We start from the raw sequence: 16,788 nt of genomic DNA on the forward strand, positions 1-16,788 counted from the left end.
TTCCCACAAATAACCAATTGTTTTCATTTCCGATCGAGGTACGCCTCCGCAAGAAGCTTATTGGTGCAAAAGTTTTTTCGCCCCTTGCTACCCCGCAGCTCCGCGCTGATTGGCAGTTCTAGGTGTCAATCCAACAGAAAGCTGTCCCGGTCACTCTAGTGGACGCTACAATCGGTACTAATGTGGGGAGAACTCATTTTAATAGCACCAAAATAATGAACAGTTCAGCGATTAGAACCGTAATACAGTAGTGAAATACAAATAAAGTATGACACAGATCAATATTAGAAAATATTACATTATATTTTTTTGCAGTTTCGAGATTTACTGTGCACTCGTAAAGGTTAAACTTCCCTTGCGCACGCGGTGGGATTAGACCTTCTTCATCCACAAAGTAGTCCTTCTTCACACAGCAGTGTTTAGCCATTGAGTGTGGCGTTGCTGTGAGCGTGTGTTCGAGGAGCTTATAAACGTGTTTTTACCTTCAAGGACATGTCGAAAAATGAGTCGTTACTTCTCAACACAAACCAGCCACCGATTATTAAGCGTGTTTTATTAAGAGTGTCTGCTCTAAATGTGAAGTGAATGAGGGGTGTTAGCTGCTCTTTGCTTGCTTTGCTAACGTTAGTTAGCCAATTGAGTTTAGCTCTGAGCTTCACCCAGCTCGGCAGAGAGAAAATTACATCAAAAAGCACGTCTCTAGTAGGGTTTATTAAATAAAATACTACACTGTGGTGCGTTCCAATAGTGAACATGCATTCAAACAAAGGCCAGTGTCAGACACATCTCTTTATAACCAGCTGGTAGCTGCTAGAGCTCGGCTAACCAGCTGAAGCGACCGTGTTTGTTAATAAGCTCACTGAGAACTAGTTTTAAACTGAATCTCTTCTCATTGAATTTCATACCAGCTTTGAAATAAACCACAGTTAATAGCTCATTTACAGAAATAGACGTGGCCATTCCTCGCTAAGGAAGTTGGGCTAACGTTTGTTAGCTACTAACATCTGCACCTTCATAACAAAACAGCAAGGCCTGCTTCGTCCAGGAAAACTACACTCTTCAAGGCTTTGTGCTGAAAATTAATCTGCAATATGGCTCCTAGGATTCATTTTCACTTGAAATACATCACACAAGTTTGAAGACAAACTGTTTAGCTCTCCTAGCTGTAAGTGTATTTACCAAGTTAAAGCTCACGCCAAAGAAATACCATTCGACCAAAACAGAGCCTTAAAGGTACGGGTATTCTTTTCAATCGCGAACCTATCCCACATATAACACGAATAACTTAACGTTAGCTGGCCATTTCCCTCAGATGATGCAGTATGATAATGTGTGCGTGTGACCCAGATGATGCAGACAATGCACTGAAATGATCCATTGATATCACATGAACATAACACTCCGTGGTCATGGCAGCCCAAAGAGGCCCGTTTTGATGGCTTTGAAGAAATATTTCAACGGGGTATCCAGTGCTTTCTCCAAACTTGTTGCAAAAATAATTAAAAAAAAAGACGTGATAACGCAGAGTAACCCGAGCACTTGCTCGCTCATCAAAGTCGTGCCACTGAATGCCTCCCTTTGGCACACTGACTCTTTCTTCATGAAGGTATTAGTTATTTAGCAAGCATATTCTCCCTTATTAATTCAACAAGTTTTCACACGCAGTAAAATAATACACATTTTGTACACTATAGGTATAAAAGTTTGTAGACACCACTTAAAATTTGGGTGAATTTAAGTTCTTTAAGGTGCACATTCTGTGTAGTCTCCAAAGAAAAACGACACAGTAGGGCAGCTGCATATGAGCATTAGTTCACCAAGCCGCATTTAGCTAACAATATGGGTAAAAAGCCCCCCCCCCCCCGACATTGGACTATGTAGCAGTAATGTGATTTCTGGAGATAAAGGACACCATCTAATACTTTTGGGAGAAGTTGGAGTGGTGTTTGTTACCCAGAACTAATCCTTTGATATCAGTACCTGACATGGATAAGTCACCATGAACAGCATCTTGTCCTCCAAAATGTTCCACTACACAGATTCTAAAGCCTTTCTAGAAGATTAGAGGCTGTTATTGCAGCAAAAGGGAACAAACAAGCTGTTAATATCCTTGATCTTAGAAGAAATATTGTAAAGGGAAGTGTCTACATATTTTTGGTCATGTAGTGCATGTTGTACTGAACACATTTCCTGTGTATTAATGGTATTTATCTCTGCGTGCCTGTGATATAGTCCATTGTGGCATCTGATCCCATGCTGGTCAGTTTTCTTGATTAACACTTGCAGATTACATTCATATTGACCCATCTGAACAGACACATGTACCTTTCAAGGTATGTATGGGCTGCTAATACAAAAACAAATAGTTACAAATATGATGTAAGTGAATGAGATTGACACATTATGTTGAACAAAAAAATAAATCACATATTATTCTGAAGCTAGACGGTTCCTGCAATTAAATTATTATTCTCTTCCATATAGGAAAATCTATAAATATTTGTTGTCATTAGATTAGAAAAATCCCTTAGCAGCACTTTACACATTCATTCACTCATTTAATTAAAAACACAATAGTGATCATTACTTAATGCAGGATGCAGTGTTCTTTGCTCAATGCACATTTATAGGAGAGATGTATGAGTTTTTTTCTTCCTCCTCCTGAGCAAAAACAGCACTCCCTGAGCGATGAAAGGCCAGACCAACAGGAGAAGCAGGGTTTGTCCAGAGATGTCAAATGGCCACCATTTCTCTGCCTGTGGACACAAGTGAACTCACACTGAATATACAACTCTTACATATTTTTTCAAGTTCTGAATGGCTGTTTTCACACTACTTCAGGCTTACCTCAGCTTGTTGAGCTGTTAATTGCATATGAGACCTCCATTGTGAATTCTGAGCCTTAAAAGTAATAACAAATGACAACATTTAAATGTAATGCAATATGAAAGCTAGTGATACGTTTCAGTTTATATATCATCCATATTGTAACTGAACAGAAAAAAAAAAAAAAAAAAAAAAAAAAAAAAAATATATATATATATATATATATATATATATATATATATATATATATATATATATATAAAATACAAGCTGTCATGTACATATTGTAAAAGTTGAATAATGAAAGGACCAAGAGATAGGTCCAAAATGACATTCAGTTTGCTTCTATTCAAAGTTAATTGTTCATTCGTCCCTTGCCTGTAAGGTTACCGTATTTATTTATCTTTTGGAAATACAAGATTTTGTTCTAACAGCAACGGTATACATAATATATAAACACATAATGCAAAATTCTCTTTTCACTGGATAGACTGATCTTACGGGCTCCATATGTCAACATCAGGGTTATCACTATTTATTATTCATTATTTACACTGTTACGATTCTCCAGCTTGCTGTTTGTATTGTTAATGATAGTGAATTTATAAGTGCTCTTGGAAAGACTGAAACCATGTACTCCACTGTAGTTATATAAATATTCCATGTCAACTTCTTTCTAATGATTCTGTATGTAATACATTACTTTGAGCTTTCAGTTGGACAGTTGGTTTCCTCTTGTGTATTACCCTACGGTCAGATTTTATATGGATGTAGTGTTCAATTACACTTCCCCAGAGGTATGAATACCACATAGTGTCATTCACTGTAAATCACAGATATCTCCGTTTTGCAAGTGCTCCAAACGTCCTTTAAAACAACAAGTGGGCTGCTTGTCTCACTTGAGATGGGAGCTAAGTTTCCAAAAGAAATTGGATGTATTAAATATATTATTATGTCCAAAAGTTTGTAGATACACCTTTAATATTTATTAAAAACTTAACCAACATTTGTACCTGACTTCACTAATGTTCTCTTGGCTGTATACAATCAAACCCTCAAAGAAATGATCTAGGATCTATTCTAAAGCCTCTCCAATGGAGGAGCTGATCAATTCTAAAGCAGGGGTGAATGTCTGCTGTAAGATTTCGGCCTGCTGTAAGATTTTAATTGGCCTGCAGCATCACTTTTAAGAACACATCATTAGTGTCCCGCTGGCACTTGGCAGTTTTTTCATGTAATAAATATCTCGAAATTATGAACTAAGTATCTTCTAATTATGAGATACGTATCATCTCAAAGCGCTCCAAAGAGCTCAGAATCTTTACAGCAGAAAGCTGTTATTGACATCACTTCTTGCACAAAGCAAATGAGTTTGACTTTGACCATGAGCTCATTTGGCATTCAGCAGCCGACTTATGGAATCGTCATTGACAAGCGAAGAGGCAGCGTTTCCTTATTACTCCCCAAACTCTGGAATAAACTTCCAGAATATCTAGAGCACTAAATGATTTAGGCTTTTTAAAATTAGACAAAAACCCTTCTCTTTAGCTTTAGTGGTGAAACCAACCCAGCGCATGGAGCTGGTGCTCACAGCACTCAAATGAGCCGCTGATTAGGCCACTTTCCAGGAAAATAAGCCCAAACACATAAAACATTACACTGATGTTTTTACTACATAATATTTCATAATAATGAGATGCTTATCTCATAATAATGACATACTGAGAAATTATCTGAGGTATCGCGTGGCAGTAATACGATTCTGTACTTTTGATATCCTGCAGCAGTTAATGCTCTAAAACGAATCTCAATAGTTAATAAATATAAACTGGGGTTATAAGAAGATTCTTACATTAGCTGCAGCGAGGCCCTCCACCACCTCTAGCCGCTCCATTACACTCTGCATATCTTCTCGGAGCCTACGCAGTGCCAACACGATCTTTTGTTGCACCTGAGTATCCTGAAGCCCTCCAGGACCTCCCTGAGAATCCTCTCCTCCTCCTCCTCCTCCTGCACCTGAGGCTGGATGCCCCATTCGTCTGCCACTACTGTAAGGGACACCTCCTGAGCACAACACGTTGAAAAAACAATGACTTGACAAGTAAAAGCACCTTAAATCTAATTGTTATACTTAGTATTTCTCATTGTAAAATGTTGTAAATGTCTTTTAAGATTTTGATCTTTGTTTTAAGTACATTTAACCAAACTCAATCCTTTTATGATATTGGCAGATCATGTTTTCTAATTTTATAACATGCATGAAGCAATCAAAATGATTTGTCTTAACAGTGAGGCAGTTTCAGTTGACAACCTAAATGGTATTGTAATATTCTAGATTTAGGCATTAATATTTAAGGTGGCAAGGTTTATTTATTTATTTGTTTATTTTTTCTTAGTGCTACTGGATTCTATTATGATTCTTTAAAAATTTGTTTCAGTGAATTCTCACCGCAAACGTAAACACAAGTGGAATACATTAAAACTGTACACCCATTAAAAATGCATTAATTATTTATAACTTTGTTATTTACATTTGAAATCGTTTCTATGTTAAAACGTAGACACCGAATATCGGAAATTCAGGCAGTTAAATTGCCTTCTGGCCGATGCAAAACAATGCATTTTTACACACAAAGTAATTAGTTTTTTTTTTCCAGTCAACATTGAATGAGGAGGTATTTTTGAGGCGATGATTCTCTTTTAAGATGAAAAAAACTCCAAAAAACAGGAGTTTCCAAAATTGTGTATTTAGAAAGATATAAATAAAGATTATGACCTGGTAGACTCAAACATAATCTTAAATAAATAAAAATTATTTGTAAAACCTATGATTTATATCTGAAAATCCGGTGTTTCTGTTTGGTGGTGGGAGGGGGGCTCAATTTAACACTAGTAGCTCTCAAAGGATGTGGAGCTGTCAGGAAGCCATTACTGAGAAAAGAATATATAATGAAAAAGAAGAACATGTGCAAGTCAATCACTGAACCTACTGGTGCCCTCAAAACAATAGACTGCCACTCCAAAGCTCAGATCTCAGCAACATTTAATGTTTTGGGGATATCTTGGATGTTGAGATGCAGAAAAGCAAACCAACATTTAAACAAGAATTTTGGAAATGTAGAAAATTATCTACACTTCTGAACAGAAGTACTTAAGATTGAGAGTGGACATACTACAAACTGAAAAGTTTGCTATTTAGTTGTTGAGGGTTCTGTGGCATTTTCTCTATAGATTTTCTAATAACTTGTACTTAAAATTAATTTTGACAGTACATTAACTTTTGCAAGGCGCTGTCTTAAGACCAGGTTGTAAATTTGATTTCTTTTTTTCATTTTCTGATCTTAAAAGAACTTACCAGAATGTTCCCTCCATCCATGCCTCATCCCCTCTCTTCCTGTCTCTCTCCTCCTCATTGGTGGGCCGCGCCCATCCCCAGCCCCCTCTCCACCCTGCCCAGCACCCATCTGGGAGACGGGTGTGTAGTCTTGTCCCTGGACGCCACTGTGGTCTGTTAGCACATGCCTATTTTGGTCGCTGTATGGCCCAGCAACCAGCTGTTTGTAAGGGGCAAATAATGCACACAGTGAGCTAGTCAGGTCTAACAATAGCATGGGCTGGTGTTGCCAAGGAGTCAACCTTTGAGGTTCATACCTTAATATTGTCCAGCTGCTCCACTGAGTCGCAGAATATTTCACTTTCCGAGTCACTAGTTCGCACCAGAATCTCTGAGGGATGCAAATCTACACACATGTGGAAGATGCATCACTCTTCTTTAACGGTGAGTAAATGATAAAAGGTGTTTGTTTGAGGTTCATTACATGAAGGCCATGCCAGATGACAGATAGCTTCGAGAGGTTGCATCATCAAATTCTCAATATCAGACGTAAACGGCAAATGTTCACAGACCCTTGCATCAGTATGTTAACAGAGATCAACGAATTTCTATGCAGCATGTCAGTGTTTATTGCTTAGTTTTACATATAGATTAGATTCAGTCATTAGATTCTGGCTCTAAGAGATACTATAATAACATACTGAACAACACGGGCTAAACTTTCACTGACTTTAAGTCAGACAGCACATTAGAGTGCCAAAGATTGTTGTTAACATTGGTTGTAGAAATAATATTGACACACAGACTCATCCTTTACTTAAAGAGCAGCACCAGTGGCCTTTTAGCCCCGTCACTTCTCTTCTCACTCATTTGGGTTCCGGGGGAACGGCTGCTGTCTATCGTGAAGGGCCATTTTACAGAAAGGCGCTACTTAAACAGTACAGCTAATATTAACTAGTAAAGATGGTGTTCCTGTACAGTGCCAGACACAATGAGTGTAGCTTAAGTGATTTTCGGGAACCTGGACCATTCAAAATTCAGGGATTCAAACATATGTCTGAGCCAGTGCATAAAGCGAATGGACACTGTAGGACTAGTTAAAGGCATAGCTCATGATTTTAATACATATAAAAAAAAAAAAAAAATAAAAATAAAAAAAAAAAAACACTTTTATTTTTTTTGTTTGTTTATTTGTGTGCTCGAAACATGCCCGAGTGTATGTAAATGAATGAGAGGGAGGAAAAAAAACAGCCTCTGCCCGGTATGCTAGTTTCTCTCTCTCTCTCTCTCTCTCTCTCTCTCTCTCTCTCTCTCTCTCTCTCTCTCTCTCTCTCTCTCTCTCTCTCTCTCTCTCTCTCTCTCTCTCTCTCTCTCTCTCTCTCTCTCTCTCTCTCTCTCTCTCTCTCTCTCTCTCTCTCTCTCTCTCATCATGGCAGATGCATCTGGAGTTGTTTTACACAAGAAAGACTACTCCTATGATTGAAAAGCATGACCCGAAAAGAGGATATTGCTCAATTCCTGCTCCATAGGAAGGTAACACTGACTTATTTTTGTTGTTTCAGATCACTTAAGGTAGAAATGTCTCCAAACTCTGGAGATAGCTAACTACATTACTGATAATGAGCTTGTTTAGTAATTCAAACAGTGAATAAAAACGTCAATAAAAAACATCAAACATAACGTTCCACCTTTGTGTGTGCACACCGAAAGCAATAAAATTGTTCAATGTCGCCTGTGCAGGTGGTGAGAAGTGTCCAGCAACATGTGAGCAGGCAGCGCCCCTTAAGTACAGCAACCAGTGTAAGAACATAGGCTTTATTTATTCACAAATTAATCACAACCTTGGCTAGACTTTTTATCTTTTACCTCATTTTATAATAAAAACCCCTTCAATTACAAACCTACAGCAATGTTTATTTTGCTTATTCTTATGTAACAATAACTGAACATTATTTTTTACTCAAATGTCAACTGTAATTTGGGCATATTGTAATTTATCAAAAAGGTAGCTATATTTAAACATTCAGCGCAAATATTTACACTTTCAGTTGTAATAACAACAAAACATACTGTATACTTGAACTTTAAACAAGTCCAGACGCAGTAAGGAACCAAAAATGAGTGGAGCGTTTCTGATGGAACGTGAAGACTTCTTTCTGATTGGTAGTCACCGCCGCGCGTCACTTCTCATTTGCATAAAGTTGATCGGAGCTGAACTTCATTGCGTCGCTGAAATCTTACACTTCGCGGCGCTCAAATTAATGACTTCCGGTCGCTGTGACGCTTTTGTCACTTTCGGTGTGCACACACAGTAAAAGACGCGGAGCTGAGAGCTGCGTTTCCCCAGTCTCAGGCCCTCAGCATACTTCTTGCGGAGATGATAAAATATTACATAATTTAGGAGAAAACGAACAACCACATACGTGGTGTGGAGGCTTCACTCACCATGTCGTGCACATTGAAGCTGGGTGAACTCCGCGGCATAAACGACTCGCGACAACCTTTTCATTGGTCAGTACAAAAGAGGCGTGTCACAACACCAACATGGATGACTTTGAGGAGCAATTCTCAGAGCATCTGCACTAGAGGAGAGTACGTGACAGGCAAAACGAAACCGCAGAATATATGCGACATTTTAAAGATTGTGAAGGCGCTCTCAGTTTGCCCAGCCCTTGCGAATTTCGTTTTGAGAGAAGTATGCTGAGGGCTTTAGACAATCCCTTTAATTGGTAGCACTAAGTAAATTAACATCTAAATAAATTAAGGAATTATTCTTATGCAGTCCTGATTAAAATACTCATAATAACCTAAATTTCCTGTAGGAGTCTTCGTAATATATATAATATTCCTTATATTAGTGCTTTAATAAACTTCATACTTGTCTACTTGCAGATGATTCAAATGAAATCATTCTTTCCCTTGGCACTTGTGACGGGCTAACTGCTTGCGAGTGTGTGTGTTCATGTGTGTATGTCTCATATCTGTTTTACATTGTGTTAAGGTTTGCCCTAAGTAATTTGTGTCGTCATGTCACGTTATTTTTACAAACTTTTAAACAGAAGCTTCTAACATAAATTACTTGGGAGACATTTCTCACATCAACAGTCAAACACCCAAAAGAATAAAAGTTTAACTTCCTGATCATGTTTTGTTACATTTTGTTAAAAAAAGATCTCACTGGAGTTGCCCTTTAAAAACAATAGTACTCTATATTATTCATAAGATGAATATCTTTGTACATCGTTCTGGAGAAGTTCTCAGTGCATATATCCTGCAAAGATTTCTGCATAGCAGTCTACAGATAAATAAACGGCCCTCAAGTAAAATGGCTTAAATGAGGTAGCATGGTCAATGGAAATGTTATACCTTTATACGGTCTGATCTGGAGGTTTTGGTTTCTGTTCGTTTTGTCTACATCGACAGAGAGCTGTGGGTAAATGAGTGTCAGCTGCATTTCAAAGCTGTATTCAAAGGATCCCTGATTGGAACAGTGTCCTTTGACGTAGTGGCAGAGAAATGCGTGGAGATGCAGCTGCAGAGTGGGGATGGTGGTCGTCCTTCCTGCCAAACTAGTCCTCCCATCATCTGATCTACGCTATGTGATTAGATGCTGTTTGCACTTGTACTGCACCGATAGCCTCTCAGTGAAACACCATCTTATTTAACACGTTTTATGTCTCTATTTGGTGCATTAGAACGTGAGCGCTTTTTTATGGAGCTTTTTTTGACAAGCTAAAGACTCCAATGACAACCCCATGTCTTATTCAATCGTGGACACATTCTAAATATTAGTTTAGCTAACTAACATTTGAATTTTGAATTGACATTTGAATGCAGCCAATGTGAGCATTTTTTTAAATAGCAAAGTATTATGAGCATGAAACGAATATAACCAATGTTTCCATAGCCTGCATAAATAAAGCATTAAAAGGGTTTCCCCGCTCCATACCAGCATTAAACATGCTCAAAGTGCAAACTTTTCCCCAAATAGACATTAATTGAACTGTTTTGCTAAACCTATCTCTGAATTGCATTCTGACCTTTTACCTGTACTCTCACTCTGAGGGTCACTCTTAAGACACAAGCTCCAGATCCAGTCTGAGCTGTTGCACCTGCTCTCGGGCTGTGTCCTCTTGCAGAGCACCATCCACCTCCTCAGCTGAATTAGTAGTTGGTTCATTAGCATTTATATCTAATACACAACACACATATTGTAATTCCTTATAAATATATATATTAATAATTGACCTAGAGTAGAATTCAAAGCTAGCCTTTGCTTTATGTTATTCATTCTAAAATTGTATTGCACAAAACATTTAGGTTTATTAAAAAAAAAAATCCCTCCTTTCAGATTCTAATTCATTTGGACCTGGTAACAACAAAATGTTTGCTTTCTGTCTTATGGTATATGTAAAGACATAAAATATAATGAGTGCTGTGCAAAAGACTCAATAACCTAAGTCAGCAGGATGTGTTGTGTTTTGTGCATTAAAACCTCAGTATTATATATATATTGTCTCACCTTGTCTCAAACTCAGAAGTTCCTCAGGGGGTCTAGGCATATCTTGAATGACATGGTAGAGTGGCTCGAAATAGTGGTAAAAGGAGGCTGTCTTCTCATTTATGGGCATATTGTCTATAACCTAATGAAAACATGTTACAATATTCAACAGTCATAAGAATATAAACATGTTCTTGCATAAGTCTTTCATTTGTGAGGTCGTCTTCAGCAGGTGTGTCCAGCTAGACAGAGCTCATCTACAGAGACAGACTACAGTGTCTTCTGTTTCAGATTTCATAAAGTGAGATTAACTGATTTACCCTAAATTCAGAGCAGTGGATACAAATAACTAACCTCCTGTGCGACTTTCTTCATCTCATCAACATAAGCAGCCATGGCATTCTCTTGACTCATCTCCCCAAGCCGGTTCCAGGCATCCCTGAAATGGCAAAACAGAACGCTGGATTAGACTCAGGTGTCTAATAGAATATAAAGGGTCCTTTTTTTAACATCTCATTTCTTTACACTGCTCCCAATGTCCATTTAAACATCAAAATCAGTTCAATTAAACTGACCAACCTTTCTCTATGGCCAAGAATTAAACAGATTTATCTAAAACACATCTGTTTTGACAGAATGCCTTGTATTTTGACTCATTCAAAAATCATTATATATTCAAGGGGACTGTAGATAATCTGCAGTAGGCAGAGTAGGTTATTATATACATATAGTACAAATAATACTAGTATAAATATCACACATCAGCACAAATGCACAACTTCTGGTGACAGTGTGGATGAACCACAATAACAGACATTTACTTTGGTAAAACCGCCAACTGCACCTTTAATGGCTATGATTAGTTGCATTTAATATGAACACCAGAGCTCATATATATATATATATATATATATATATATATATATATATATACACACTACATGAAGTAGGAAGCAAATTAAATATTTTAAAAACTACCAGTGTTTACTTACACCAAATACATGTATTTATTGCATGCATGCATATATTGCCTATATTTTCTTTTAAAAACAGCTAAGACATGGGAGCCTGAAAAAGCAAACAAACTCTCACCACTTGTAGCGGCCAACAGGGTCCCAGAATCCAGGTCGGGACACACTGCAGGGGCCATATACGGCCTGTTTGTACAGGCCATAGAAGCGCAGCATCACTTCATAGGAAGGCCTGTATGAACCTGCTCATAACATTCAACAATATAGATATTCAGCAAAACACCATAAACATATTATCCATGCTAGAATTAACTTACAACTGTCACAGGAGAGAGCACTGATTCCCTTGTGCTACCACAGACTCAACCCCACTGGACGCTGAGGAACACGAATAATGGGAAAGTGTAGCAAGAGTAAACTCCTATCCCCTGATGCGAGGGAACATGCCAAACCATGTGGAAACTGGAAGCATACTCTCCATAGGCAGCCATCCCTCATCAGAGGTGGTTTACGAACAGAGTTTGCTCTGTGGTTCTCAAACGGTCTCTGTCACGCTGATGCTTGTCCTTTGGGATTAGGTTCAGGGTACACAGGGTTCAAGTTGTTAGCTTGCTGAGGGACAAGGTTGCACTATTGAGATTCAGGAGTTCCTCTGAGTCTGGGTGGGCTGGGTCTGTGGCAGTGCAAGCAGCCCAGTGGTACCTCCCACTACAACAACTAATTTAAAGGTCTAATTCTAATTCAGTCATACGATTAGGGATGCAGCGATGTGGGAATTATGGTTCAATGTGGATAACTTTCATGTATACGCTCATCAATCCAAACACGCAATTAGCTAATTTTCACATTAATTTTTTTAATTAATCAGCTCCACTTGCCATGTAGCTGCAGTTTGTGGTTCTACAGTTACAGAGCTTGCTCCATCTCTTGCTCTGCCTATTTTGTTACATCCTATTAACCCTGTTTTTCAATGGTCAGGAACACCACAGAGCAGGTATCTGGGCGGTGAATTATTCTCAGACTCTGAGGACGTGGTGGTGGCATAATAGTGTGTATTGCACAGATATGAGTGGATCAAACACAGCAAATAAAACCTGCTCTGTGGGGGTCCTAATCACTGAAGGACAGGATGAAAGACTAGCCATGTAGACAGAGCAGATGAACTACAGCTTTTAACTGTAGAACAAGATCATTATAATATTTTAGTGATTAGTCTTTATCTGCTGATGTACATATTGATAAACAAAATAACATTATTCTAAGTAATTCTAACTTACTTTCCTGATATTTTAATTAAATATATGCTGATACAGATATGGTCCTGATATTAATGCGTATCCCTGCTTAAAGTCAACCTGAATTATTTCATAATGTGAAGTGTGTAACAGTATCAGGGAGAGTCTCTGAGCTGAGTATTTTCACTTTGTGATAGTTGGGACTGGAGTGATATGTAAGTGAAATAATATTTTTGCTCATTATTATTTAGCCCTGCCCACTGCACAGTGGTGTAATCCAATCTCAGAGATATTAGAGGCAGGCATAACTTGCATTTTTTCTAATTATAAGAAAATTAAAATGATGTCCTTTAAAGGTGCACTGGGTGATATAATTTCATTTTCTAACTAGTACAAATAATACTAGTATAAATATCACACATCAGCACAAGCGCATTCTGTGCGTGAGAAAACCTGTTTTCGGATGCACAACTTCTGGTGACAGTGTGGATGAACCACAATAACAAACATTTACTTTGGTAAAACAACCAACTGCACCTTTAATGGCTATGATTAGTTGCATTTAATATAAACACCAGAGCTCATATTGACGGTAAAACCTGCTCTTTTGTGTAATACTTGCCATTTTTAGGCAGGTTTTGAATGACATCCACTGCTGCCTGGAATTGTCTTTGGCAATCTTCAGATTGGGTCTGGTCTGAAGGGCTTCTCTGGGAGTCAGGGCTCTCCATGACACGAACCAGAGGAGCACTGAAAGGCCCAATGCTCATTTCAGGAGAGTATAAGTGTGAGCGGTGGGTGAAGCTAGCTTAAGTGCCAAGAAACATTCTACCTTTAGCACAGAGCCTGCGGGTGAAAGAGCCAGGAGCAGTGATTTAGTTTAGCACCGTACAGTTCATGCGAAACTCACACTTTTCTCTAATGCACAGTAATGTTAAACAAACTATGTTAGCTTGCGTTTTTACTAGGTGAGCATAACTACAAATGCAGCCACTGAACTGTGGTCAGAGTCCACTCACCTCCTCTCCTGCTGCTGTCCTCCTCTCTGTCCGAACACTAAACTATTCACACGATTAAGAAAAAACAGCGCCCATGACACAAACTGCAACAGGCTCTCCGAGTCACAGAACAGCCAAACACACACAGAAGCAGAAACGCCGGTGAAACCAGTCATTCATAAGAGAAAGAGAGCTGTCAGAACTGCTGTTTACATCTGCCCTCTGTAAAACCAACTACTAAGAGCTAAGTTCCGGCTCCTGTCACGTGGCATAGTCGAAGAACCAACAAATCGGTTTGATTGTTCGATTCCAGGAATCAAAGGAGTTGACTCCCACTCTAAGGGACGGAAATCAATAGAGTCAATTCCAAGGATTGATTCACATAGTGCATTTAAATATACTTCTTGTCCTAATGTTTACAATTTGAGTTTTGTTTACGTTTTCCGGTAAGTTTCCAAGTGTGATCGGTTTCTCAACCATGTAAAAATATTGTGTGCAATCTCAGTCAGCACAACTTTCATTGGATACGTGTGGGCAGTCTACTAACTCTGTATGTGGGGCCATGGCTGTCACTAGAGATTAATGATAAGGCTAAGATTTAACCAGGCGGAGTCTGGGGTAATTGCTTAATAGCAGCAAATGTCTTTGACGAGGTACATATTAAGCAAAGTCACAATGAGCTAAGACAACCTCAGTTGTGTGGGGCACAAATGGGGTTGTCTCAGTTTAGAGGGTTTGTGATTTTCAGGTGAGCTGCTGAAATGGGCCATAAACAGTCCAGGACTCACTGACAGTGGAGGACAGGTGGGACATTTCACCTGTTTGAGACGTTTTAACACTCCTTTTAAAGCTTATAAACTGCACACACTTTTTAAGATAAAAAAACCCTTGATTTTCAACGGAGACATTTTATATAGCTCATCTAAAAGCTAGCTCGTTGCTAAATCCCCGTTAATTGTGAAAGCCTGGTGCTTTATGAGCGCCAAAATAATGGTATTTTTATGTAAATATTTTTTTATCACTACATTGGACCATTCACACTGACGTTCGAGCCTCTACATTTTATACTAACATATTACAAACTAGCATATAGCTAACTAAATAAATTGTGCAAAATGAGTGCAAACTTGGAAGTCGATTCTAGATTCCTCATGAATTGTAATCGAGACCTCGGTTGACCCTTTCTAGGGAATCGACTCCCAGCTCCAATCCGGCTCAGATTAAAGTCCCTGTTCCATACCCCTTTAGGATTAAACAGCGTCTAAAACAAATATTTGTCAGCTTATACCATTAATCAGGAATGCTAATATAAAAGTGAATGACTTTCATGACATGACTTATTAATGAATGAAAAAAATTAATTAAAGTTCTGTGTGTTTTTGTTTGTTTGTTTGTTTGTTGTTTTAATACGAGAATAGTACTGAGTGTGTGCAGACTGTAATTGTGAAACAAACTCTTTATTTTCATGTTTTGGCTTATGTCCATGATCAGTGTATGATTTTATTCAGAGCTCCACTGTGTAGTTCTCTCTATGGCCACTAGAAGGCAGCATTGTAAGAAAGACACGAGTCTCATCTTTAGGTTGTATAAACTCTGCTGTTTAATAGTGTTCGAATACATTTGCAATAATAATGAAAACAATCGAATTTAGGCGTATCCTTTTATTATTTGTGGTTATTATCCGCTTCATTCTTCAGTAAGTACAGCTAATATTCTATTAAATTAATGAGGTCACCACGTTTGAAACAGCTTGGCTCAGAGTCAAGATGTGTGTTTGGATTCATCCGGTTTGTGAGGTGTTGAGGGGAGAGTAAAGAGCTGAAGGATGGATGCAGCAGGAGCATCACATTTGACGCACTTGGTTTTAGCCAGACCTCCATTTACCCCGGCCTCTCTTTCTCTACCTCAAACAAACTGACGCTCAGCGTAAATGGATCCCGACTTATTATGTAGTGCACTACGTAGGTCACAAATAGACAAATAGAGTTCTACAACCAAATAGAGCAGCACAATTCAACAATGGAGACATGCAAGCTTATGGCCCAATGCCAGAAGCATCATGCAGTATTTGGATGTTTAATACGTTTTTCCTCTCCCCCACTATGTGCCCTATATAGGCAGAAAGGAGCTGTTTGCGACTGAGCCAGTAAAGAGAATGAAAGAAAGAAAGAGGCGGTATCCTTCGCTCATGTGCCTTAATCGGCTTCCTCCGAGCCCCTCCTCCCCCTCCTGCTGTTGCTGCTGCCATGCTGAGCTGTAGGCAGATTCTGACCCTCCCTCCGTCCAGCTAAATTACCATCAGTGGTAGAGAAGGGAAGAGGAACAAATCAGTGCTCTCAGTCTCGACGCTTTTATGAAGAGCGTACATCCACAGAGCAGGAGAAAGACAAGAAGTAGAAGATGCTGGGCCCTGGAAAGAAGAACAGCCCTACAGAGAGGAAGAATGGAGCTGGGATGTCCCAACCCAAGACAGATGACCCTCTGATCAATTTAGGTAAAACACAACATAACATAAAGGCTTTCAGTCTAGTGCAAATATTTTGCAGTATAAGGGCTAAAGAGAATGTTTTTATTGATGTATTCATTCTTAATAGTAGTAGTTGTAGCAGTAACTGTAGTATTATTATTATTGGTAGTAGTAGTGCCATGGCTATTAGGCTATTATTATGAAAATGTTTTATAACTCTCACTTATTTATTTATTTATTTTTACATTTAATACTATTTTTAAGGGGGCTACGGTCCATTTGGGAAAAAAAAAAAAAAACAGATTTGATTTGGCTCAGGGAAATTTAAAATCAGCTGTATTAGTAGATGTAGTATTAAAATTCTTATCATTAGGGGGATATAACACACATGTTTGAGGTTTAATAAGACTTTTGAAGGTGAGTGTATTATAACTCCATTCGCCATAAGGCCAATTA

At 38.5% G+C, this 16,788-nt stretch overlaps 2 protein-coding genes across 4 annotated transcripts in view; one reads left to right on the top strand and one right to left on the bottom strand.

Moving 5' to 3' along the window:
• Positions 1-71: 71 nt before the first annotated feature.
• acbd4 (acyl-CoA binding domain containing 4) lies at positions 72-14,021 on the bottom strand. Its single transcript, XM_066663762.1, is given in 12 exon segments — positions 72-2,756; positions 2,848-2,901; positions 4,679-4,890; positions 6,182-6,380; positions 6,478-6,566; positions 10,208-10,235; positions 10,237-10,352; positions 10,683-10,803; positions 11,016-11,100; positions 11,754-11,874; positions 13,490-13,713; positions 13,887-14,021. Coding segments are annotated over 11 exon segments (1,305 nt in total). The 5' UTR covers positions 13,638-13,713; positions 13,887-14,021; the 3' UTR covers positions 72-2,624.
• A 191-nt stretch (positions 14,022-14,212) lies between these two features.
• The window catches only part of plcd3b (phospholipase C, delta 3b), a 33,686-nt gene continuing 31,110 nt past the window's right edge, over positions 14,213-16,788 (top strand). For 2 of the 3 annotated variants that reach the window (XM_066664967.1, XM_066664968.1), the window contains exons 1-2: positions 14,598-14,669; positions 15,983-16,359. In XM_066664967.1, the coding sequence (XP_066521064.1) occupies positions 16,266-16,359 (94 nt within the window). In that variant the 5' untranslated portion in view covers positions 14,598-14,669; positions 15,983-16,265. Of the gene's footprint in view, positions 14,312-14,597; positions 14,670-15,982; positions 16,360-16,788 lie in introns of those variants that run through there. The other variant, XM_066664965.1, reaches the window with a different exon arrangement.

This window comes from Hoplias malabaricus, chromosome 3 (assembly GCF_029633855.1).
Source record: "Hoplias malabaricus isolate fHopMal1 chromosome 3, fHopMal1.hap1, whole genome shotgun sequence".
Classification (NCBI taxonomy): domain Eukaryota; kingdom Metazoa; phylum Chordata; class Actinopteri; order Characiformes; family Erythrinidae; genus Hoplias; species Hoplias malabaricus.